This window comes from Taudactylus pleione, unplaced genomic scaffold (genome assembly GCF_031769625.1).
Source record: "Taudactylus pleione unplaced genomic scaffold, aTauple2 ptg000391l, whole genome shotgun sequence".
Taxonomy (NCBI): Eukaryota; Metazoa; Chordata; class Amphibia; order Anura; family Myobatrachidae; genus Taudactylus; species Taudactylus pleione.
The window spans coordinates 16,522,901-16,541,098 of record NW_028284792.1 but is presented as its reverse complement, the minus strand read 5'-3'; the positions used below and the strand labels follow the sequence as shown (position 1 = coordinate 16,541,098).

The window sequence follows — 18,198 nt, the reverse complement described above, 5'->3', positions numbered from 1 at the left end:
GGTAAACGCCTCCCAGACGATTTTTCGTTACAGGTCTTCTGTCAATTCAAGACAAGGCCCTGTAATTTTTGAGGGTGTTACACTCTATGCTCCAGGCAGGAGTTATAGTACCTATTCCGTTGCCCCAAAGGGGAAGGAGGTATTACTCCATCCTCTTTCTGGTACAGAAACCCAATGGGTCTTACCTGGACATCCTCAACCTCGAATCCTTCAGCAAATTCTTAAGGGCTCCTCGGTTCAGGAGGGGGACCCTGCATTCCATCATTCAATGGAGCCTGGGAATTTTGATATATTCAGGGTGACTGCCTGAATGTCCCTGTTTTCTTAGAACACCAGTGTTTTTCCTCAGGTTTGCAGTGGTCGATAAGCATTTCCAGTTTTACCAGGGTCATGGCAGTTATGGCAGCCCACCTGCGGATGCAGGGGGTCCGCTTGTTACCCAATCCGGGCGACCTCCTGGTGTTACCAGAGTCTCCAGAGATACTTCAGTGCCATCTGCAACGGACAATATCTGTGTTGCTACGTTAGGGCTGACTGATACACTGGAAATGGTCCTCTCTGATTCTTCACAGAGGATGCTTCATATCCCAACATCTGAGGATCTTTGTGATTGAGGAAAAGATCTCTGCATTACAGGCAAAGGTACGCAGTTGCCTGCAGAGTCGCCGAGTGTCTATTCACTCGGCAATGTGGTTCCTGGGTTCCAGGGCATCGCTGTTCGACATGGTGGAGAGTACCCAGTGTCACTCTGAACCTCTAGAAAAATTGATCCTCTCCGGATGGGATGGGTTACCCCATAGGATAAAGTCAATAGTGCTTTCCCCGGAGGTTTGTCTCTCTCTGGCCTGGTGGCTGCGGAAAGCTCACCTAAACAAGGGGCACCCCCTTTGGGATTGCGGACAGGGTCCTTCTGACGACGGACGCCAGTATCCGGTGACGGGTCCACACTTGTTCCAGGGCAGGTGGACACCAGTAGTTTTTGCGCTTCCCATAAACATCTGAGAACTCTGAGCAGTATTCAAGGTTCTCCAGCATACAGGACAGGTCCTCCACGGAAATACCGTGCAGGTACAGTCTTACAACGCCATCATGATGGCTTATGTAAACCACCTAGGAGGTTCCCGAAGTCGGGCGACACTAACAGTGGTGTCCCGAATTCTGGCTTGGGTGGAAGGATATATCCCTGCCGTCATCGGCAGTGTTCATTCAGGAATCCTCAGATGGAAAGCAGGCTTTCCCAGCCGTCAGGACGTGCATTCAGGGAAATGTCCTCTTCATCAGGAGGTGTTCAATCTTCTAGTGAACAAGTGGAGCCTTTCAGAGATGAGACTCTTATGGTAGACGTATGTTGGTCCAGTGGACCTTCCAAGTTGTGTACCTCGTCCCTCCATTATCCCTTCTTCCTCCAGTAATAGCTCGTGCGTGGGCCAGGCGGCACTATTACTCAGATCTTTGGAGTGTTTCAGTTAACACTCCGAAGCTGTTACCTCTACGACCGGACCTGTTGTCTCAGGATCCTGGCTGATACCCAGACCTGGGTTGTCTGTCCTTGATGGTGTGGCGGTGGAGACTGCCCTCTTAAGGTCTAGGAGTTTTTTTTCCAGCTCTATAGTTAACAGGGCCTATGTCCATGCTAAGAGCTCGGAAGATTTTATCTGCAAGAATTTACCATCAGGTATGGCATACTTTCAGTTGTGTCGCCCTACAGGCTATGCTCCTCGAGTATTCCGGATATCCAGAGTGTTGGCTTTCCTACAGGTGGGCTTAGATAACTGTCTTCGCCTTGCTTACCTGAAGGTGCAGGTTTCTGCCCTGTTGGTTTCATCATAGGATTGCTACTCTTCCTGATGTCCGCACCTTTGTGTAGGGTGTACATTATATTCAGCATCCCTTTGTTCCACCTGTGGCTCCTTGGGATTTGGCTGTGGTCTTTAGGGCTCTCTGAGGACCGCCATTTGATCCACTGGGCTCAGTGGATTTCAAATGGCTTACGGCTAGGAATGTATTCCTTCTGGCCATTGATTTGGCCGGTAGGATCTCAGAATGGGGGGCTGTGTCATGTAGACCTCCCTTTTTTTCATCTTTCCTAGCAACTGGGCAGTGCTTCGCACTGGCCCTGGTTTTTTACTTACGGTGGTGTCTAGTTTCCACATCAATGAGGAAATTATAGTACCTGCCTTTACTTCCCCAGTCCTTTCTGCTGGTGAGGCCTCTTTGGATGTGGTACGGGCTCTAAGAATTTAAGTTGACCGTACCAGTCCGTTTAGGAAATCAGACTCTCGGTTTTGTCCTTTCTGGTTTCCATAAAAAGGGTTGGCCTGCCACTGCGCTAACTTTGGCAGGATGGATTCACAGGTCTTCCTGTTCCATCCTCTATTAAAGCTCTTCCACTAGGTCTGTGGGTCCTTCGTTGGCAGCTCGACGTGTCGCTTCAGCAGTTCAGCTGTGATTGGCAGCCACGTGGTCATCTGTCCATATTTTTGTAAGGTATTATGTTTTTGATACCTTCGCCTCTCAGGATGCTTCCTTTGGGCGGCGGATTCTCCTTACAGCACAGGAGCGTCCCCACCCTTAAAGGATACTGCTTTGGGACATCCCCAAGGTATCCTGTGGATACCCTATGGACCCTGTAGTAGAAAATATGAGTAATGGTAAGAACTTACCCTTGTTATCTCTATTTCTACGAAGTCCATAGGGTTCCACAGGACTCGAACCCTGTCGCACCTGTACTGCAGATGGGCTTTGATCTGGTCACCGGTTTCTCCGTCTCCTTCTGGTGAGAATGTGATTCTTGTGTGTTCCAGACTGTCTTCTCTCTCTTTTTTGCTCCTGCTCCGGCCTATGGCTTGTTACGAAACTGAGTGGCCTGAGGCTCGGGGGCGGGGTATAGGAGAGGGACCCCAGTGCATCCTGGGAGGCTGAAAATTTAACTCTGTGGTGCCTGGATGTCTGCCGCCATCGCCTATACCCAAGGTATCCTGTGGAACCCTATGGACTTCGTAGAAATAGAGATAACAAGGGTAAGTTTTTACCATATCTCATATTATTATGTTGAATCCAATATACTCTCGTCATATGCTTAGTAATAAAGTTATGTTTATTAAAAATGTTACTGATATTTGGAGATTAAAAATCTGCTTTTCCCACTTGTTCAATAGTAATTTTAAATGTATGCATACATCTATAAAGATATTAGACAATGAAGTGTAGCTTTAGTTCTGTGGTCAATGTTTCTGCATTGCAAACTTTTTTGTTCATTGCCTGAATCATTTTATAGATTGTGGCTGTGAGATAGGCCTGCAATGGTTAGCACTGAGGTCTTGGGTTTGACCCCCAGCAAGCCCTAGCTGTGTGGAGTTTGTTATCCCTGTGCTTGCATTGGTTTCCTCCAGGTACTCCAGTTTCCTCCCACAATCCTAAAACATGTAAATTAACCTGTGTGTGGGTAGAAGGGAAAATAGATAGCAAGCTCCACTGGAGTAGATACTGATGTAAATAAGTGGAATATTCTCTGTAAAGTGCTGCAGAAGATTTGTGGGCTAAAAATAAGTGATAATATGTTGCAGTGAACAATCTCATTATGTTCTTGGCAATATTTTACCTTTGTTAATAGATCATTCAGTTTGTTCTTGTGTATGTAATATGTTTTTACAAACTCCAGTTTTATATCATTAATGAATCAATTCTTATTTAAAACAGTAGATGTATATAAAGGCTTACTTAATAAACAAAAATGCAAATAGCTATTATGTGGTCTAAATCATTCAAACCAATCCAGCCAACAAGTCAGATATACATTTTTCATAAGCTTGTGTAATCAAACTATGCATTCTGTTCACATTATTTATTTTTAAATAATCCACAAAGTATAATGTATTATCCCTGGTATGTATATGTTGTTTTGAGTAATGGATGTCTTGATGCATTTATTTGATAGTGTACAGCTACACTGTATACAAAGTGTTCCTGTAATTCATAATCTAGTTACTACTGGCTCAGCAGTGTATAGGAATTTGGGGCTGTGTTTTCTTACTCGGAATGAAGGGAATGTACTAATAGGAGGTGCACAGGTTATATTTTCTAGGAATTCCTGTACTTCTAAAATAGTTCTGTCTCACATCAGTAGTTCCCATAAACAGTGCCAGAATATTACAAATACCTCTAGATGTGTCCTTATTGTGAAAGGGATTCCAGATTACCCATTGACAGGTATTCATTTAGCCCCGAATATTATTCGGGCGCTAATGTACCTCCCGGAGCTATCAAGTTAGCCCTGAAAGACGGTACATATCGGGGTTTGTGTTTCACCTGCCACAGGTAGGCAAAACAAAATCCCCATAAACTGCCCTGTTTTCGTGTCTGCAATCGCAAAAACATGCAGGTTTCACGGACCCTGTGTGTTTTCTCACGAAAACGGGACATTTTTCTCACAAAAAAAATGGGCTCTAATTGGATAGCCAATAATGGCCATCGGGCGAAAAACACGATAACAGCCTGTTTTTTTTTTTTTGTGAGAATAATTATAGGAGCTAATTGGATACCGGCCATTGCGTATATAATGCCGTAAAGTTTTAACTGTACAATATACTTAGTGTATATTGTTTGTACTTTAAAGTTGGCTACAGTGTTATAATGTTTTTCGCCCATATGTCATTATTTCATATAGGTGCTAGATTGCCACCTATTTAAGTTAATCATAGGTGCTGGATCTACTCCAAAAGTTTGCTTGGCCTAGGGTTTGCTGCTAAAAACAAAAAAATTAAGTTAATCTTCTTACTTTATCCCAGCAAACACATGCTAGCGTTACATGTTAACTGTCAGATAGTTTTTACACCATAGAAGACGTAATCTCCTCATGACATGATTTACATAGTCAGACGATGAAAGTAGAACATTTATATTGTCTTCTGTGCTAGCTCCCCTTAAATGGTATAATAATGCTAGCAGTGTGATGTATTTACACCAGAGTGGTCACCGCAATCTGTAAGTGCTTATTTGTATTGTGGCTAAATGCAATGTTTTGTATTTGTAAGGTTTATTTTATGGGGATTAGAAATGGTTTGTAAACCTGCAGATTAGGCGTAGTAGCTCTGCTTCAGATCACATACTAGTATTGTGAAAGTCCTAGAATCATGCTATAAGCACGCCACCTGACATGCTTGAGCATAGCCCCGTCTGCTCTGAATCATGCTTGTGCTAACAAATTTTCATTTGTGTATGTGGGTTTGCCATGTGTTTACATTAAGACCAAGCTTTCAGTATCCGTCACAAACACTCTGCAAACCCCTTTTTCCAGTTGGATACAGAAACTTTACTTAACTAAACACACTGTGAGGAAATCGGTGTATAAGACAAATTATTATTTTTCGCAAAACAACTTAACATTTGCTGTAATACTGTTTGATATGTTTTGTGAATTGGGTGATGCATTCCTTGCTGTTTTCTATTAGCGTGAGGCTTCCATGGATCCTGGAATTTGCTGCTGCAAGTAGTTTTTTGGAAATAAGAATAAGTGTGCTCCATTAATTCAGACTCCCAATGTATTTATATTATTACACCTAATTAGGATGGGATCCTATAACTGCCCTGGGTGGTGACATTTTGGCACTCCAAAATGGAACAATAAGTAACTGATATAAGCAGCAGTTATACACTCAGAAAACTGATACATGGGTGCAGGGCCGTAACTATTTAACATGGACTTTAAGTCGACAACCAATATGTCAACATGCAAAAACTGATGACATTGTTGAAATGTTGACATATTCATAATATCGACATTTAACAGGTCTACACCAGAATGTCAACATACCGTTTTTTTTGCTTATTTTAACCTTACCCTAAACCTAACCCTGATAACACAAACAAAAAATTGCATGTCGACATTCTGTTATGAACATGTTGACGTTGACATTTTAATGACACATGGGTTGTCGGCATAACGTTCATGTCGACATTCAGACCGAATACCCTTGAAGGATACCGCCATGCCGATGTGCTTGGTAAAACAGGAAATCTACTATGGTCACAAAATTTTTATTTTTTGCAGGTATTCCTAATCTTATTATATTGGATCCGAAAGGAGAGGTCATCACACGACAGGGGAGAGTGGAGGTCCTACATGATGTTGACTGCAAAGAGTTCCCATGGCATCCAAAGCCTGTTGTGGAGCTGACAGAGTTGAATGCAGTCCAGCTGAACGAGGGTCCCTGCCTTGTTCTCTTTGTAGGTATGCAGAAGAGTGGTCACATGCCAATATGAAATTACAAAAATACCATGTTGGATTGTGCTTTATTGATCTCTCACTCATAAATAACTGTGAAGTGATGTTTAATCTGGATGATTCTTAAACTGTCAGATAACTATAAGTTTAATGATTCCTCTACAGTAGAGGTTCTCATTTTCAACCTAGGCACCCCCTGGCAGCTAACTTGCATCACTTGTACTCACAATATTTGCAAAACAAAACATTGACTACAACTGCAAGTAGATCAAATGTTTAGGCTCCGCTATGAATAAACCAGTAAATCTGCTATAAACAATTTTTTTTTCCTTTCATATATCTTTATTTCGACAGTAGTCATATAGAGAAGTCTTAATACAACAAAAAGGAAAGGATTGTATACAGAAAAGGTAAAACAAAATAAAATTACATGTCTTAAGACTAGTGGGAAAGCCGACAATTTTCCACATTTGCTAAAGCCTTTTCAACAGAGCAAGATATTCTAAACATATAATAAGGGAGATACACTATCAAGCCAAACAATATTGGTAAACAAAACAATAATTAACAATGCTTACCCTGGGCCAAGGGTCGATGATCCATCCATAGATCCAAAACGGGTACAGAGGTGAAAAGGGAGTGACAAGCAGAGTGGGAGAATAAGCCAAATAAAGAGAAGTGCTCCATTAATTAGTCCTCAGGAGTAGACTTATCAATGGAGCAGTCGACTATATAACGCACATCCAGCAGTATGGAACTTACCTTCTGACGAAACTACCCCAAGCAGAGAAATGAAATGTTACAAACTTTTTGACTAGTCATGTGCGCACAGCCAGTTTATGGGACAGCAGAGTTTGGGATTCCTGTGTGCCGGCCTCCAAACTCGCTGATTGTAGACGGTTGTGTTCCAGCTTTACATTGAACTGTTCTATTCAGTTAAGTAAGCACTACAACTCTGCTCTCCAACTACATTATTAGCAGATTCTTTCAATATCATCCTTGGTACAAACTTATTCGGAGTATACTTCACTTATTGGAAAAACTCCACATTTGCCAAAATCAGGACATTGGATCACTGTCCATTGAGATAATCAAACCTCTGGTTTGCCACCAGTTGTACATATCTTATGGGGGCCAGACAATATTGCCTGTTGTGATACCTATAATCCTCCTGCATATACAGATATACAGTCCTACAAGGAAGCCATTTTTTAGCTCAAACAGCAAGTGCTATAAATTATGCCAGTGGAAGCCTCCAAGGGGTGAGAACTTAAAATGTGTGCTAGCATGTCTAACATCTATTGTACTTATTGTTTTATCAATTTCTTTTGTTGTTTTATGTGACCATTGTTGCTGTTACTTTTATTGCTGGTTTTATGTTGTTATATATTACACAGTACTGCAATAAGCGTTTATTTGAATTGACTTTTAGTGATGCATATTTTTCTATATTCTTTTGTTCCTCTATTGTTGCATTAGGTAGGATACTAGGAAATATCTTTTGATTGCAGCCGGTTCTTATAGGTGTTATTTTTGCCCACTTTTTTTTTATATAGTACAGGTGAAGCGCTGAAGGCATTCTTCATTTCTTATTTAAAATTAAATGTAAGACATCATTTGAGTAGGATTACTTGACTCTTGACTTTACCTACTTACAAGGTGTAAAGAGACCGAATATATTAATATAACAGACTGACCATTAGCACACATACTGTAGTAGAAGTGGTGCAAATGCTATGGAAAGCAAGCTTGGTCATGAATTGCTGAGTAACGTCAAGATACATGGGTACAATTTAAAAGCGAGAAATATTTCTTTGCACGACATATATCTTCCATATATTTAACTTACTGCTGTATCAAATTTATTTATTTTTTTTTCTTTCTTCACTTTCTGAAACTGTCCTGACTTCTCTGTCACTGACAATTATAATACAATCACAAAGACATTCTTCTATTTGTTTACTTGTGCTGGCAGCATCGGTTAACTAAGGTTAAAGAACATGTCCCCTGTATTACTGATGTGACATATTGTAAAGTAAAACCCATTTTATTCAGTACATCTATATCCCTAGCTTTTGTACTTGTATCTGTGTGCAGTTGTTTACTTCCTTCCAGTATGTTTAAAGCATGTCAACACACTTTGAAGTCCATTCAGTTCTATGAAGAAGCATTGAGCACTTACCCACATGGGGTTAATATAAGCCATTTAATCAGCATTGTGCTGATTTCTATGCCTAATGTGTTCATTTTAATGAAGCTGTATGCTGCATGTAAAAACAGTATTGAAATAAGTGGACCATCAGTATCAGTGGAGTTACTGGTAATTGTTTTCCCCACATCAGGTAGCTATTCAGTTAATCTCTATTTAGCTGGGTACACACGTACAGATTTTCTGTCCAACCATCCAACTAGTTGATTAGTTGGAATGAAAATCTGGTAAGGTATGAAAGCAAATGACAATCAGCAATTTGCTCCCAAACGCCATAAAATGGACAAAAAAACAGTTTGAACAAATTGTTTAGATCAAACATTTAACAAACTTGTCTGACGACCATTTTCATCTGTTTTCTGGCATTTAGGAGCAAATTGCTGATCATCAGTTACTCCCATGCGTTACCAGATTTTCATTCCAACCAATCAACTAGTTGGATGGTTAATCAGAAAATCTTTACATGTGTACCCAGCCTATATGTGTAATCGAAGCAGAGAGTTGCCAGCCAATGAGCATCAATCACTTGGATGCTACCTTAGAAAACCATTTGTGATCGACTGAGCAGCTAAGGACAGTCCCAAACAATTGAGCCAACTCTTGATTCTGCAGGCCCAAGAAAGGAACATAAGGAGTATCTGTGTATAGTCCTGTGGGTGCAAAACACTTTTAAATCATTGATATCATAAATTCCATTACTTAGGTTAAAATGGTCTTGCCATATGCTCAGTTTCAAACTCCTAGGCTTGGAAACATGGCATTCTATGAATTGAATCAGGTATTGTCTAGAACTACTGTTGGAGCATTACTATAGGGGCTATATAATGATGTTAACCTAGTTACTTTACTATATATAGAATCAATAATTTGCCTACAGGATTGTGGACATAGGGGCTGATTCAGCTGCAATGCTGAATGCAGATTCCACAGACGTAGTTTCCTGGCCTTGCAAGCCGGCCAGCCTGCATAAGCTGTGGCTTAAGGAGCATACACACTAGACGATATGCTCCCTGAGCGATATTGTCTAGTGTGTCCCTGGCAGGGTGTGCTCAATGTCGTTCATGAGATTGAGCACACCCGCTGAACGATATCATTAACGATATCGTTCAGCACCGGGCTCTCTCCCCCATTCCAAAACATGCAGCAACCTGACAATATCGTCAGGTTGTCCTGCAGGTTTGCCTGATGAACGATAAAGACGAAGGACCTGCTGGAACGCGCATCGTTCGTCGTTTATCGTTCATCATTTAGGTAAAAAATGGACGATAAAGTGAACGACTTAACGATATCATTGTCGTTCAGTCGTCCACTTTAATCGTCCAGTGTGTACGCACCTTTAAGGTGCGTACACACTACATGATATGCTCCCTGAGCGATATCGTGTAGTTTGTCCCCGGCAGGCTGTGCTCAATGTCGTTCATGACATTGAGCACAGCCGCTGAACGATATCATTAACGATATCGTTCAGCGCCGGGCTCTCTCCCCCATTCCCCCATCATGCAGCAACCTGACGAGGTCGTCAGATTGTGCTGCATGTTCAGGCGATGGACAATGTCGGAAACGACCAGCGGGAGTGCGCATCGCTGGTCGTTTCCGACATAAAAGTGCACGATTTGTGCACGATTACTGAGCGATTGCACGATTACGATGTCGTAGTCGTGCAGTTGCTCAGTAATATCGCCCAGTGTGTACCCACCATTACTCAGCTGTCTTTGCCCTCTACCATCGCGACCTCACAATGTTTATCCCAGCCTGTGACGTTGGTCGCAGTGCTGGGATTGCAGATGCAGCAAGGAGGTGTCGGACATCTCTTGCTGCATTTACATATTTGCAAGGACAGATTTGCAAAGTCACTTGTGTGCGCCTTAGTCATTCTGTCCTGTGCTGAAGCAGCTCCATGGACGTTTTGAGCTGAGTGTACTTTTGTTATGAACGCTCTTTGGTAAACCAATGTGAACATGTGAATTGTTGAGTAACGTATATTTACTAAAGTGAGAGTTTTTAGAAGTGGAGATGTTGCCCATAGTAACCAATCAGATTATACTTAACATATAACTAGCACCTTCTAGAAGATAATAGCTAGAATCTGATTGGTTGCTATGGGCAATATCTCCACTTCTTAAAACTCTCACTTTAGTAAATTTACCCCTAGTTGTGCACTAGCGAATTGGGAAAGTGATGCACTTCAGCACATTTCCCATACCCATAATAGTGCTTATTTTGTACCAATACAATTTAGTGTCCTGGAAGCTTGTATTGGCACATGAGTAATAGGTTATTCAGTGTTACATTTTTAGAACACAATTGTGAACTCTTTATCCCATGTTTAATGTTTTCAGGCATTAGTGCATTATCAGTGAACAGGTGTCAACAAGCACTAAAAACTATTGACAACTGTAGTCTGAAAACCATTTAGGCATGCCACAGAAAGATCAAAGATCTTTAATGGTCAGGGAACACTGCTCACTAAAAGAAATCCTGTGTGACATTAATCTGGCTTTTGTAATTAAACCACAAAAGTAAATCTGTAAGCCTTACATACTGGCAACAACATAGCAAGTGCTTTATACAGCAGCTTCCTTCATAGCTGTTTGTTCCATGTAATGACAATGGTTTCTATGGTAACAAATACTTCATACTAAACAGGACAAGGTTATAATCAGTTTCCTTTGTTATGGGCCAGATATTAATTCATGGGAAGGCAATAGGATCTTTGCCTGGGAAAGGAAATTATTCCCTCGTTTCTTGCTTCCTGCAAAGTGCAAGTTCCAACAGTAGAAAGTTCTGTACGTGTATAAGCTCTCATAGCAGGGCCCTCTCCACTTTGTCTCTTGTCTGCACCCCTTTATCAACCTCGTCGATATTTATTTTGGATATTTCTTTGTATGCAACCTTTCTTTATTAAAAGACAGAATACATTACATTGAGCATAATGGTGTAAATGGCATTAGTATATCGTTATGCTTCAATTCATAACTCAAATTTGCAACAGGAAACAAGTCAATTGGATAACTGGGGAGAATATGTAAAAAGGCTTATGTGTGGTATGTTCAGTGGGGAGAAGGAAAAAAAGGTAAAAGTGTCTTCAGTATACGAGCTCACAGTAGGAAAAGGATCAGGCCCTATGATGTATCATAAGTAGGACAGATGTTATCCAGCAGACTCCATGCTGTAAAGTGATTGAGTAGCATTAAGTGGAATGAAGTGAGTTGCCCTTGCTGCCCAGAGAGGAGAGTATAAATGTCTGCAACTATCGTGCCTAAGCCTCAACTACTTACACTGGGCCAATGCTAGGGTGTTCGGCGCCCCCTGCAAACTATAAATTTGCACCCTCACATTTTTTATAAAGGGACAGCGTGCGCCGAAGGACAGGGCCAGGACAGAGGTGACCGGGCCAGGATAGAGGTGACAGGGCCAAGACAGAACAGAGGGGACAGGAGAAAGGGATGACATGGCCAGTATAGAGGTGACAGAGCAAGGAAAGAGAAGACGGGTGATGGTGACAAGACAGAAAAGAGGGGGCAGCAGAGTTGTGCGACAGGACCAGGACAGAGGTGACAGGGCCAGGACAGCAGTAACAGGGCAGGAAAGAGGGGACAGGGTAGGACAGAGGTGACTGTGCCAGGACAGAGGTGACAGGAACAGGACCAGGACAGAGGAAAGTGCTCCTAATGGCTTTTTTTTATATATATATATATATATATATATATATATAAACACAATGCCTGCCTCAACACAAGACTGTATTTTTTGTTTTGTTTTGTTTGTTGTTGTTTTTTAACACAGTTCCTGAACACACAACACACTGTTTGTTTTTTCTTAACAGTGTCTGAAGCCCTGAACACAGAAAACAGTGCTTTGCAGTGCTCCTATTGCATTTTATTTTAATAACACAGTGCTTGCTCCTAATGGCATTTTTTAGTTCCTGAAAGTGACGTTTTTAACACAGTGCGTGATCCTGAGCACACAACACAGTGCCTCACAGTGCTGCATCCGAAATATAGCCTGATTACAAGGGAGGGACTTTTACATGCAAACCAAAACACGCAAGACCCGGCGCCGGGAATATTACATTTTGCCTCGCTTTGGGATCCGAGCTTGGTGGGAAAACACGAGCCGGGGCTCGGCTCGACTTGTAACCCCTTCAGTTCAGTTGTGTTTGTATTCCTAGAATCCAAACCTGCACATCTCTAATATATACTAATCACAGTAATGTACTCTCAAAACTGACCCCTCTAAAGGCCCCCATACATCAGAGATTGATTGCAGCAATCGTGCAATTTGCAATCGATTGTGTATAAAAATCTTTCCCTTTTTCAATCGATTGCTGATTGCAGAGATGCCACAATCGATTGAAAAAGGGAAAGATTTTTATACACAATCGATTGCAAATTGCACGATTGCTGCAATCCATCTCTGATGTATGGGGGCCTTAAGCCACACTTTTTCCTATTGTTTCAGCTGTGTCCTCTTCTAATTAGAATGTAAGCTTTCATGAGCAGAATCCTTGCTACCCTTTGTTTTAATGTATACATTTATAGGTCTACTGCTTTATGCATATTCAGTTTTCCCCAAGAGCCACTTTTGATGTACATGGAAAAGTCTTGTTTATTACTGGCTAAGATAAATCATTGGTTAGGCACTTGCTTACCAGTATAAATATAGTTTGATCATTTCATTGTACCTCCCTGATTTCTTTTCTTGACTTTCAGACTTCCTCTGCAGAATTATGTTTTTATATATTGCGGTAATCCTCTCAAAATGGCCATTTAATACTTAGGTGTAATCCTAAAAGGAACACAGGGAAATGGGTTTGATCAGAACAATGCATTATTGGTCACTCTTTTCTCTTCAGTAGCTGATCTGTAATGCTTGTTGTTACAGAGCAGGGTTTTATACAATTTGATGATAGAAACATTCTATACATACCCCTTTGGGTAACTTAGAAATCACTCTCCCATTCTTTTTTTTTAGACTCAGATGATGACGGAGAGTCAGAGGCAGCAAAACAGCTTGTTCGACCCATAGCAGAGCAAATTATCGCACAATATAAAGCCAAAGATGAGGAAGCACCACTACTGTTCTTTGTGGCCGGAGAGGTGAGTGCAGAAAAATAATGGAAACACCCAAATACACTACTAGTTCTTCTGGAGAGTGGATGGGCATGGGATGCCGGCGCTCGGGATCCCGGCAACCAGAATCGCGATGCCAGCATCCCGACCGGGTTAGGATACCGATCCTAACCCTCCCTCCCCGGTGCCTGAACCTAACCACCCCCTCCCTGCATCATAAACCTAATCCTTCCCCCTTAGTGCCTAACCCTGTCCCTCCCCTAGTGCCTAACCCTCCCCCTAGTGCCTAACCCTAACCCTCCCCCTAGTGGATAACCCTAGCCCTTCCCCTAGTGGATAACCCTAACCCTTCCCCTAGTGCCTAACCCTCCCCCTAGTGCCTAACCCGCTACTTACCTTCGGGGTACCAGTAGTCGTGATTCTGACAGGTGTCAGGAACCCTTGCGGCTGGGATATTGATTGCATCCCCTGTAGAGAACACATGTTTTGCATTGGTCATGGAGACTATATGCTGAATTCTGTATAGAATCTTATCGTCAATATTCAGCCTGGATTTTATGAATAAGCTGACTGCAGTTAAATTCCAGTTTGTCTTATTTTCTTAATTGTTTTCAAATGTAGGGGGAAAAATACTAAGATTTATTTTCCTCTAAATATAATAGTGGCCATATGTAGCACTCAGGAGATTGACCTCTGCAAATCGTCTTCTCTGTCAGGCTTGTTTCATAATATATATCACATTTGTAAAGTGGCAAGTGTTGTTTTTGCCTAATGGCTACCTAATGCTGGATTACCTAGTGTGTGAACTTCCTGACCTGTGCTTTGATGGCATTATGGCTATGTTAGTGTAAGCAGATGTTGCATAGAAGGCAATGTAATCTGATACTTCCCCTCTAAATGTAATGTGCACCCCTTTTGCTATACTATGGCTACTTGCGAGCTCCCGAAAATATATAATGATATTGCCAAAGGGTATATCCTGCCTTCAGATTTCTTGTGTCTTAGTTTACAAAGCACACTTTTACATAAAAGATTACACTTACTCAGAAGACACCTATGCAATCTAATAGTGCGCCGGGTGTGTTGAGGGTTTGGAAAAATCTCCATGACGCTGTGGAATAGTGTAAGTGGCACGTCACAGTCCAGAATCCTACCACTTTAGCATGATACATTTCAATAAAATAAGTGTGACTTAAATGAGTTCTAAGATTGAACAAATGTCTTCTAAATGCGGAACTTGTGTATGGGTAAAAATATTACATTATTACATTAGAGTGTACCTAGAAATGCAAGCAGTCCCCAAAGTGCAAAATAGAGGTGCAAAAGATGCCCCATTAAATGCAAGAGACAAGACACACTGACCATCCGCTCTCATCTTGTGGAGGGGAATTTGCCGTACACCTCATAAACTAATGATATTTCTCCACCTCCTTTTCTCATGACTATTCTCTTGCAAGCTGAAATCTTTTTTCTACACTGCTCCACATAACTATGGTGAATGGTGCGCCATATTTTGACTAAAATGCTCTTGCTCAGCCCCAACTTCCTCTCTTGACATAGGCAAACATCTCAAAAAATACTGTGTCTTGTTCTGCAGATCCACATGTCTTCTAGAAAACCTAAGTGTATTTGCGCAATTTGTGAGGCAATTGTTTTGTGCTTAGTAAATAACCTCCACAAACTGCAGAAAATACATAGATATAAATCTATCTATATCGATTTTCAAATCAGTAAATATATGGTAGTCATACATAGTGATTGAATAGAAAAAAATAATAATAATAAAATAAATATATATATATATATATATATATATATAGCAGCCTGCCCCACTCCATCCCCTGACGGCTCTCATTGGACCCAGTGTGATCTCTCGGTTCCCTGCTACCAGAGCTCCAGCTCTCCATTTTATGCGTCTTCTTTTTGACCCTACCGTTTTTGGAGATGCCCTGACCCAGTTGTCTAGCCATCACAATTTGGCCCTTGTCAAAGTTGCTGAAATCCTTACGCTTGCCCCTTTTTGCCTGCTTCCAACATATCACCTTCAAGAACTAAGTGATCTTTTGCTGCCTAATATATCCCACCCTCAGTGGTGTCGAATGTAATGGCTGATCTGTGTGTGTATGTATGTGTGTATGTATGTGTGTGTATATATATATATATATATATATATATATATATATGTGTATGTATGTGTATATATATATATATATATATATATATATATATATATGCACACATACATACATACAGTGCATCTGGAAAGTATTCACAGCGCTTCACTTCTTCCACATTTTGTTATGTTACAGCCTTATTCTAAAATGGAATAAATTAATCTTTTGTCCTCAAAATTCTACACACAGTACCCCATAATGACAACAAAATTGAGCTCAGGTGTATCCTGTTTCAACTGATCATCCTTGAGATGTTCCTACAGCTCAATTGGAGTCTATCTGTGGTAAATTCAGTTGTTTGTACATGATTTTGAAAGGCATACACCTGTCTATATAAGGTCCCACACTTGACAGTGCATGTCAGAGCACAAACCAAGCATTAAGTCCAAGGAATTGTCTGTAGACCTACGAGACAGGATTGTCTTGAGGCACAAATCTGGAGAAGGGTTCAGAACAATATATGCTGCTTTGAAGGTCCCAACGAGCATCGTGGCCTCCATCATCCGTAAATGGAAGAAGTTTGGAACCACCAGGACTCTTCCTAGAGTTGGCCGGCCGTCTAAACTGAGCAATCGGGGGAGAAGGGCCCTAGTCAGGGAGGTGACCAAGAACCCAATGGTCACTCTGTCAGAGCTACAGCATTCCTCTGTGGAGAGAGAAGAACCTTCCAGAAGGACAACCATCTCTGCAGCAATCCACGAATCAGGCCTGTGTCGTAGAGTGGCCAAACGGAAGCCACTCCTTAGTAAAAAGCACATGGCAGCCCGTCTGGAGTTTGCCAATATGCACCTGAAGGACTCTGACCATCAGAAACAAAATTATCAGGTCTGATGAGACAAAGATTGTTTGGAGGAAACCAGGCACCGCTCATCACCAGGCCAATACCTTCCCTACAGTGAAGCATGGTGGTGGCAGCATCATGCTGTGGGGAATGTTTTTCAGTGGCAGGAACTGGGAGACTAGTTAGGATAGAGGGAAAGATGAATGCAGCAATGTATAGAGACATCCTGGATGAAAACTTGCTCCAGAGCACTCTTGACCTCAGACTGGGGCAACTCTTCATCTTTCAGCAGGACAACGACCCTAAGCACACAGCCAAGATATCAAAGGAGTGGCTTCAGGACAACTCTGTGGATGTCTTTCAGTGGCCCAGCTAGAGGCCAGACTTGAATCCAATTGAACATCTCTGGAGAGATCTGAAAATGGCTGTGCACCGACGCTTCCCATCCAACCTGATGGAGCGTGAGAGGTGCTGCAAAGAGGAATGGGCAAAACTGCCCAAAGATAGATGTGCCAAGCTTGTGGCATCATATTCAAAAAGACTTGAGGCTTTAATTGCTGCCAAAGGTGCATCAACAAAGTATTGAGCAAAGGCTGTGAATACTTATGTACATGTGATTTCTATGTATTTTTTTTTTTATTGAATTTGCAAAAGTCTCAAAAAAAAACTTTTTACACGTTGTCATTATGAGGTATTGTGTGTAGAATTTTGAGGACAAAAATGAATCTATTCCATTTTGGAATAAGGCTGTAACATAACAATGTGGAAAAAGTGAAGCGCTGTGAATACTTTCCGGATGCAGTGTGTGTTGGGTAGGTGTATATATATGTGTGTGTGTATGAATATACAGTGTGTGTGTGTGTGTGTGTGTGTGTGTGTGTGTGTGTGTATATGTATGTATGTATGTATGTATGTATATGTATATATATATATAATTTTTTCTTTTTTCTGTGTGTATACAGTATATATGTATATGTTTAGATATTCTGATATTCTATTCATTCACTATGTCTGACTACCATATATTGTATAAGTTGAAAAATTACATGAATTGCCGAATAATATTGCATGCTGCAATACTTTTCTTATTCAGCAGACATCCCTGTCATTGAGAGAGCCACTGTAAACCTTCTGGCTTGTGAACTTATACTGTCCCACAAAATTATGTAAAACTCGGGGCTTGAGATATCTAAAATGTCCAGTAAGTAAAGTTCAAGAATGCTTTTGGTCAGTCCTGTTTTGTTAGAACCTTGTATATTTCACTGTTTTAATGAACACAAACAAATGCCAGGAGACTTAGAGCAAGAAAAAATAGTTGAGTGATGAAGACAATCTTATGAGCATACGAGTCTCTTGTGCATCAGTCTTGTGATGTGCTTTCCAAAATAGCATCAATCACTTCTGCTCTGGAAAAAAAATGCATTTGGGTTTACTGGTTTCAAATTCTGGGTGCGGAACAGAAAGCTAGAGATGAATATAACAGTACATCATGCATCTGCAGGGAGTCAGATCATGGTATGTAATTACACCTCATTTGGAAGTTGAACTAAAAAATACACTGAATATTTTGTAAGTTCATTGGTCAGTCGGTGTTGTAATAAAAATGATGCAGTATGACATAAAAATGTTTCTCTTTACCTTACAGCCTCTGGGTTATTAGAGATTTGGAGTAAGGTTCTATTTGAAGAAGTGCATGGTGTATTAGTGCCATGAGGGACTTGGTGGATACTGATTTGAAT

General features: G+C 41.2%; 1 protein-coding gene across 1 annotated transcript in view; it reads left to right on the top strand.

The window, feature by feature from the left end:
* The window catches only part of NXN (nucleoredoxin), a 118,392-nt gene that overhangs the window by 87,828 nt on the left and 12,366 nt on the right, over nucleotides 1-18,198 (top strand). Inside the window, exons 6-7 of the mRNA XM_088445984.1 lie at nucleotides 6,050-6,229; nucleotides 13,407-13,531. Of these exons, the coding sequence (XP_088302110.1) occupies nucleotides 6,050-6,229; nucleotides 13,407-13,531 (305 nt within the window). The remainder of the gene's footprint in view (nucleotides 1-6,049; nucleotides 6,230-13,406; nucleotides 13,532-18,198) is intronic.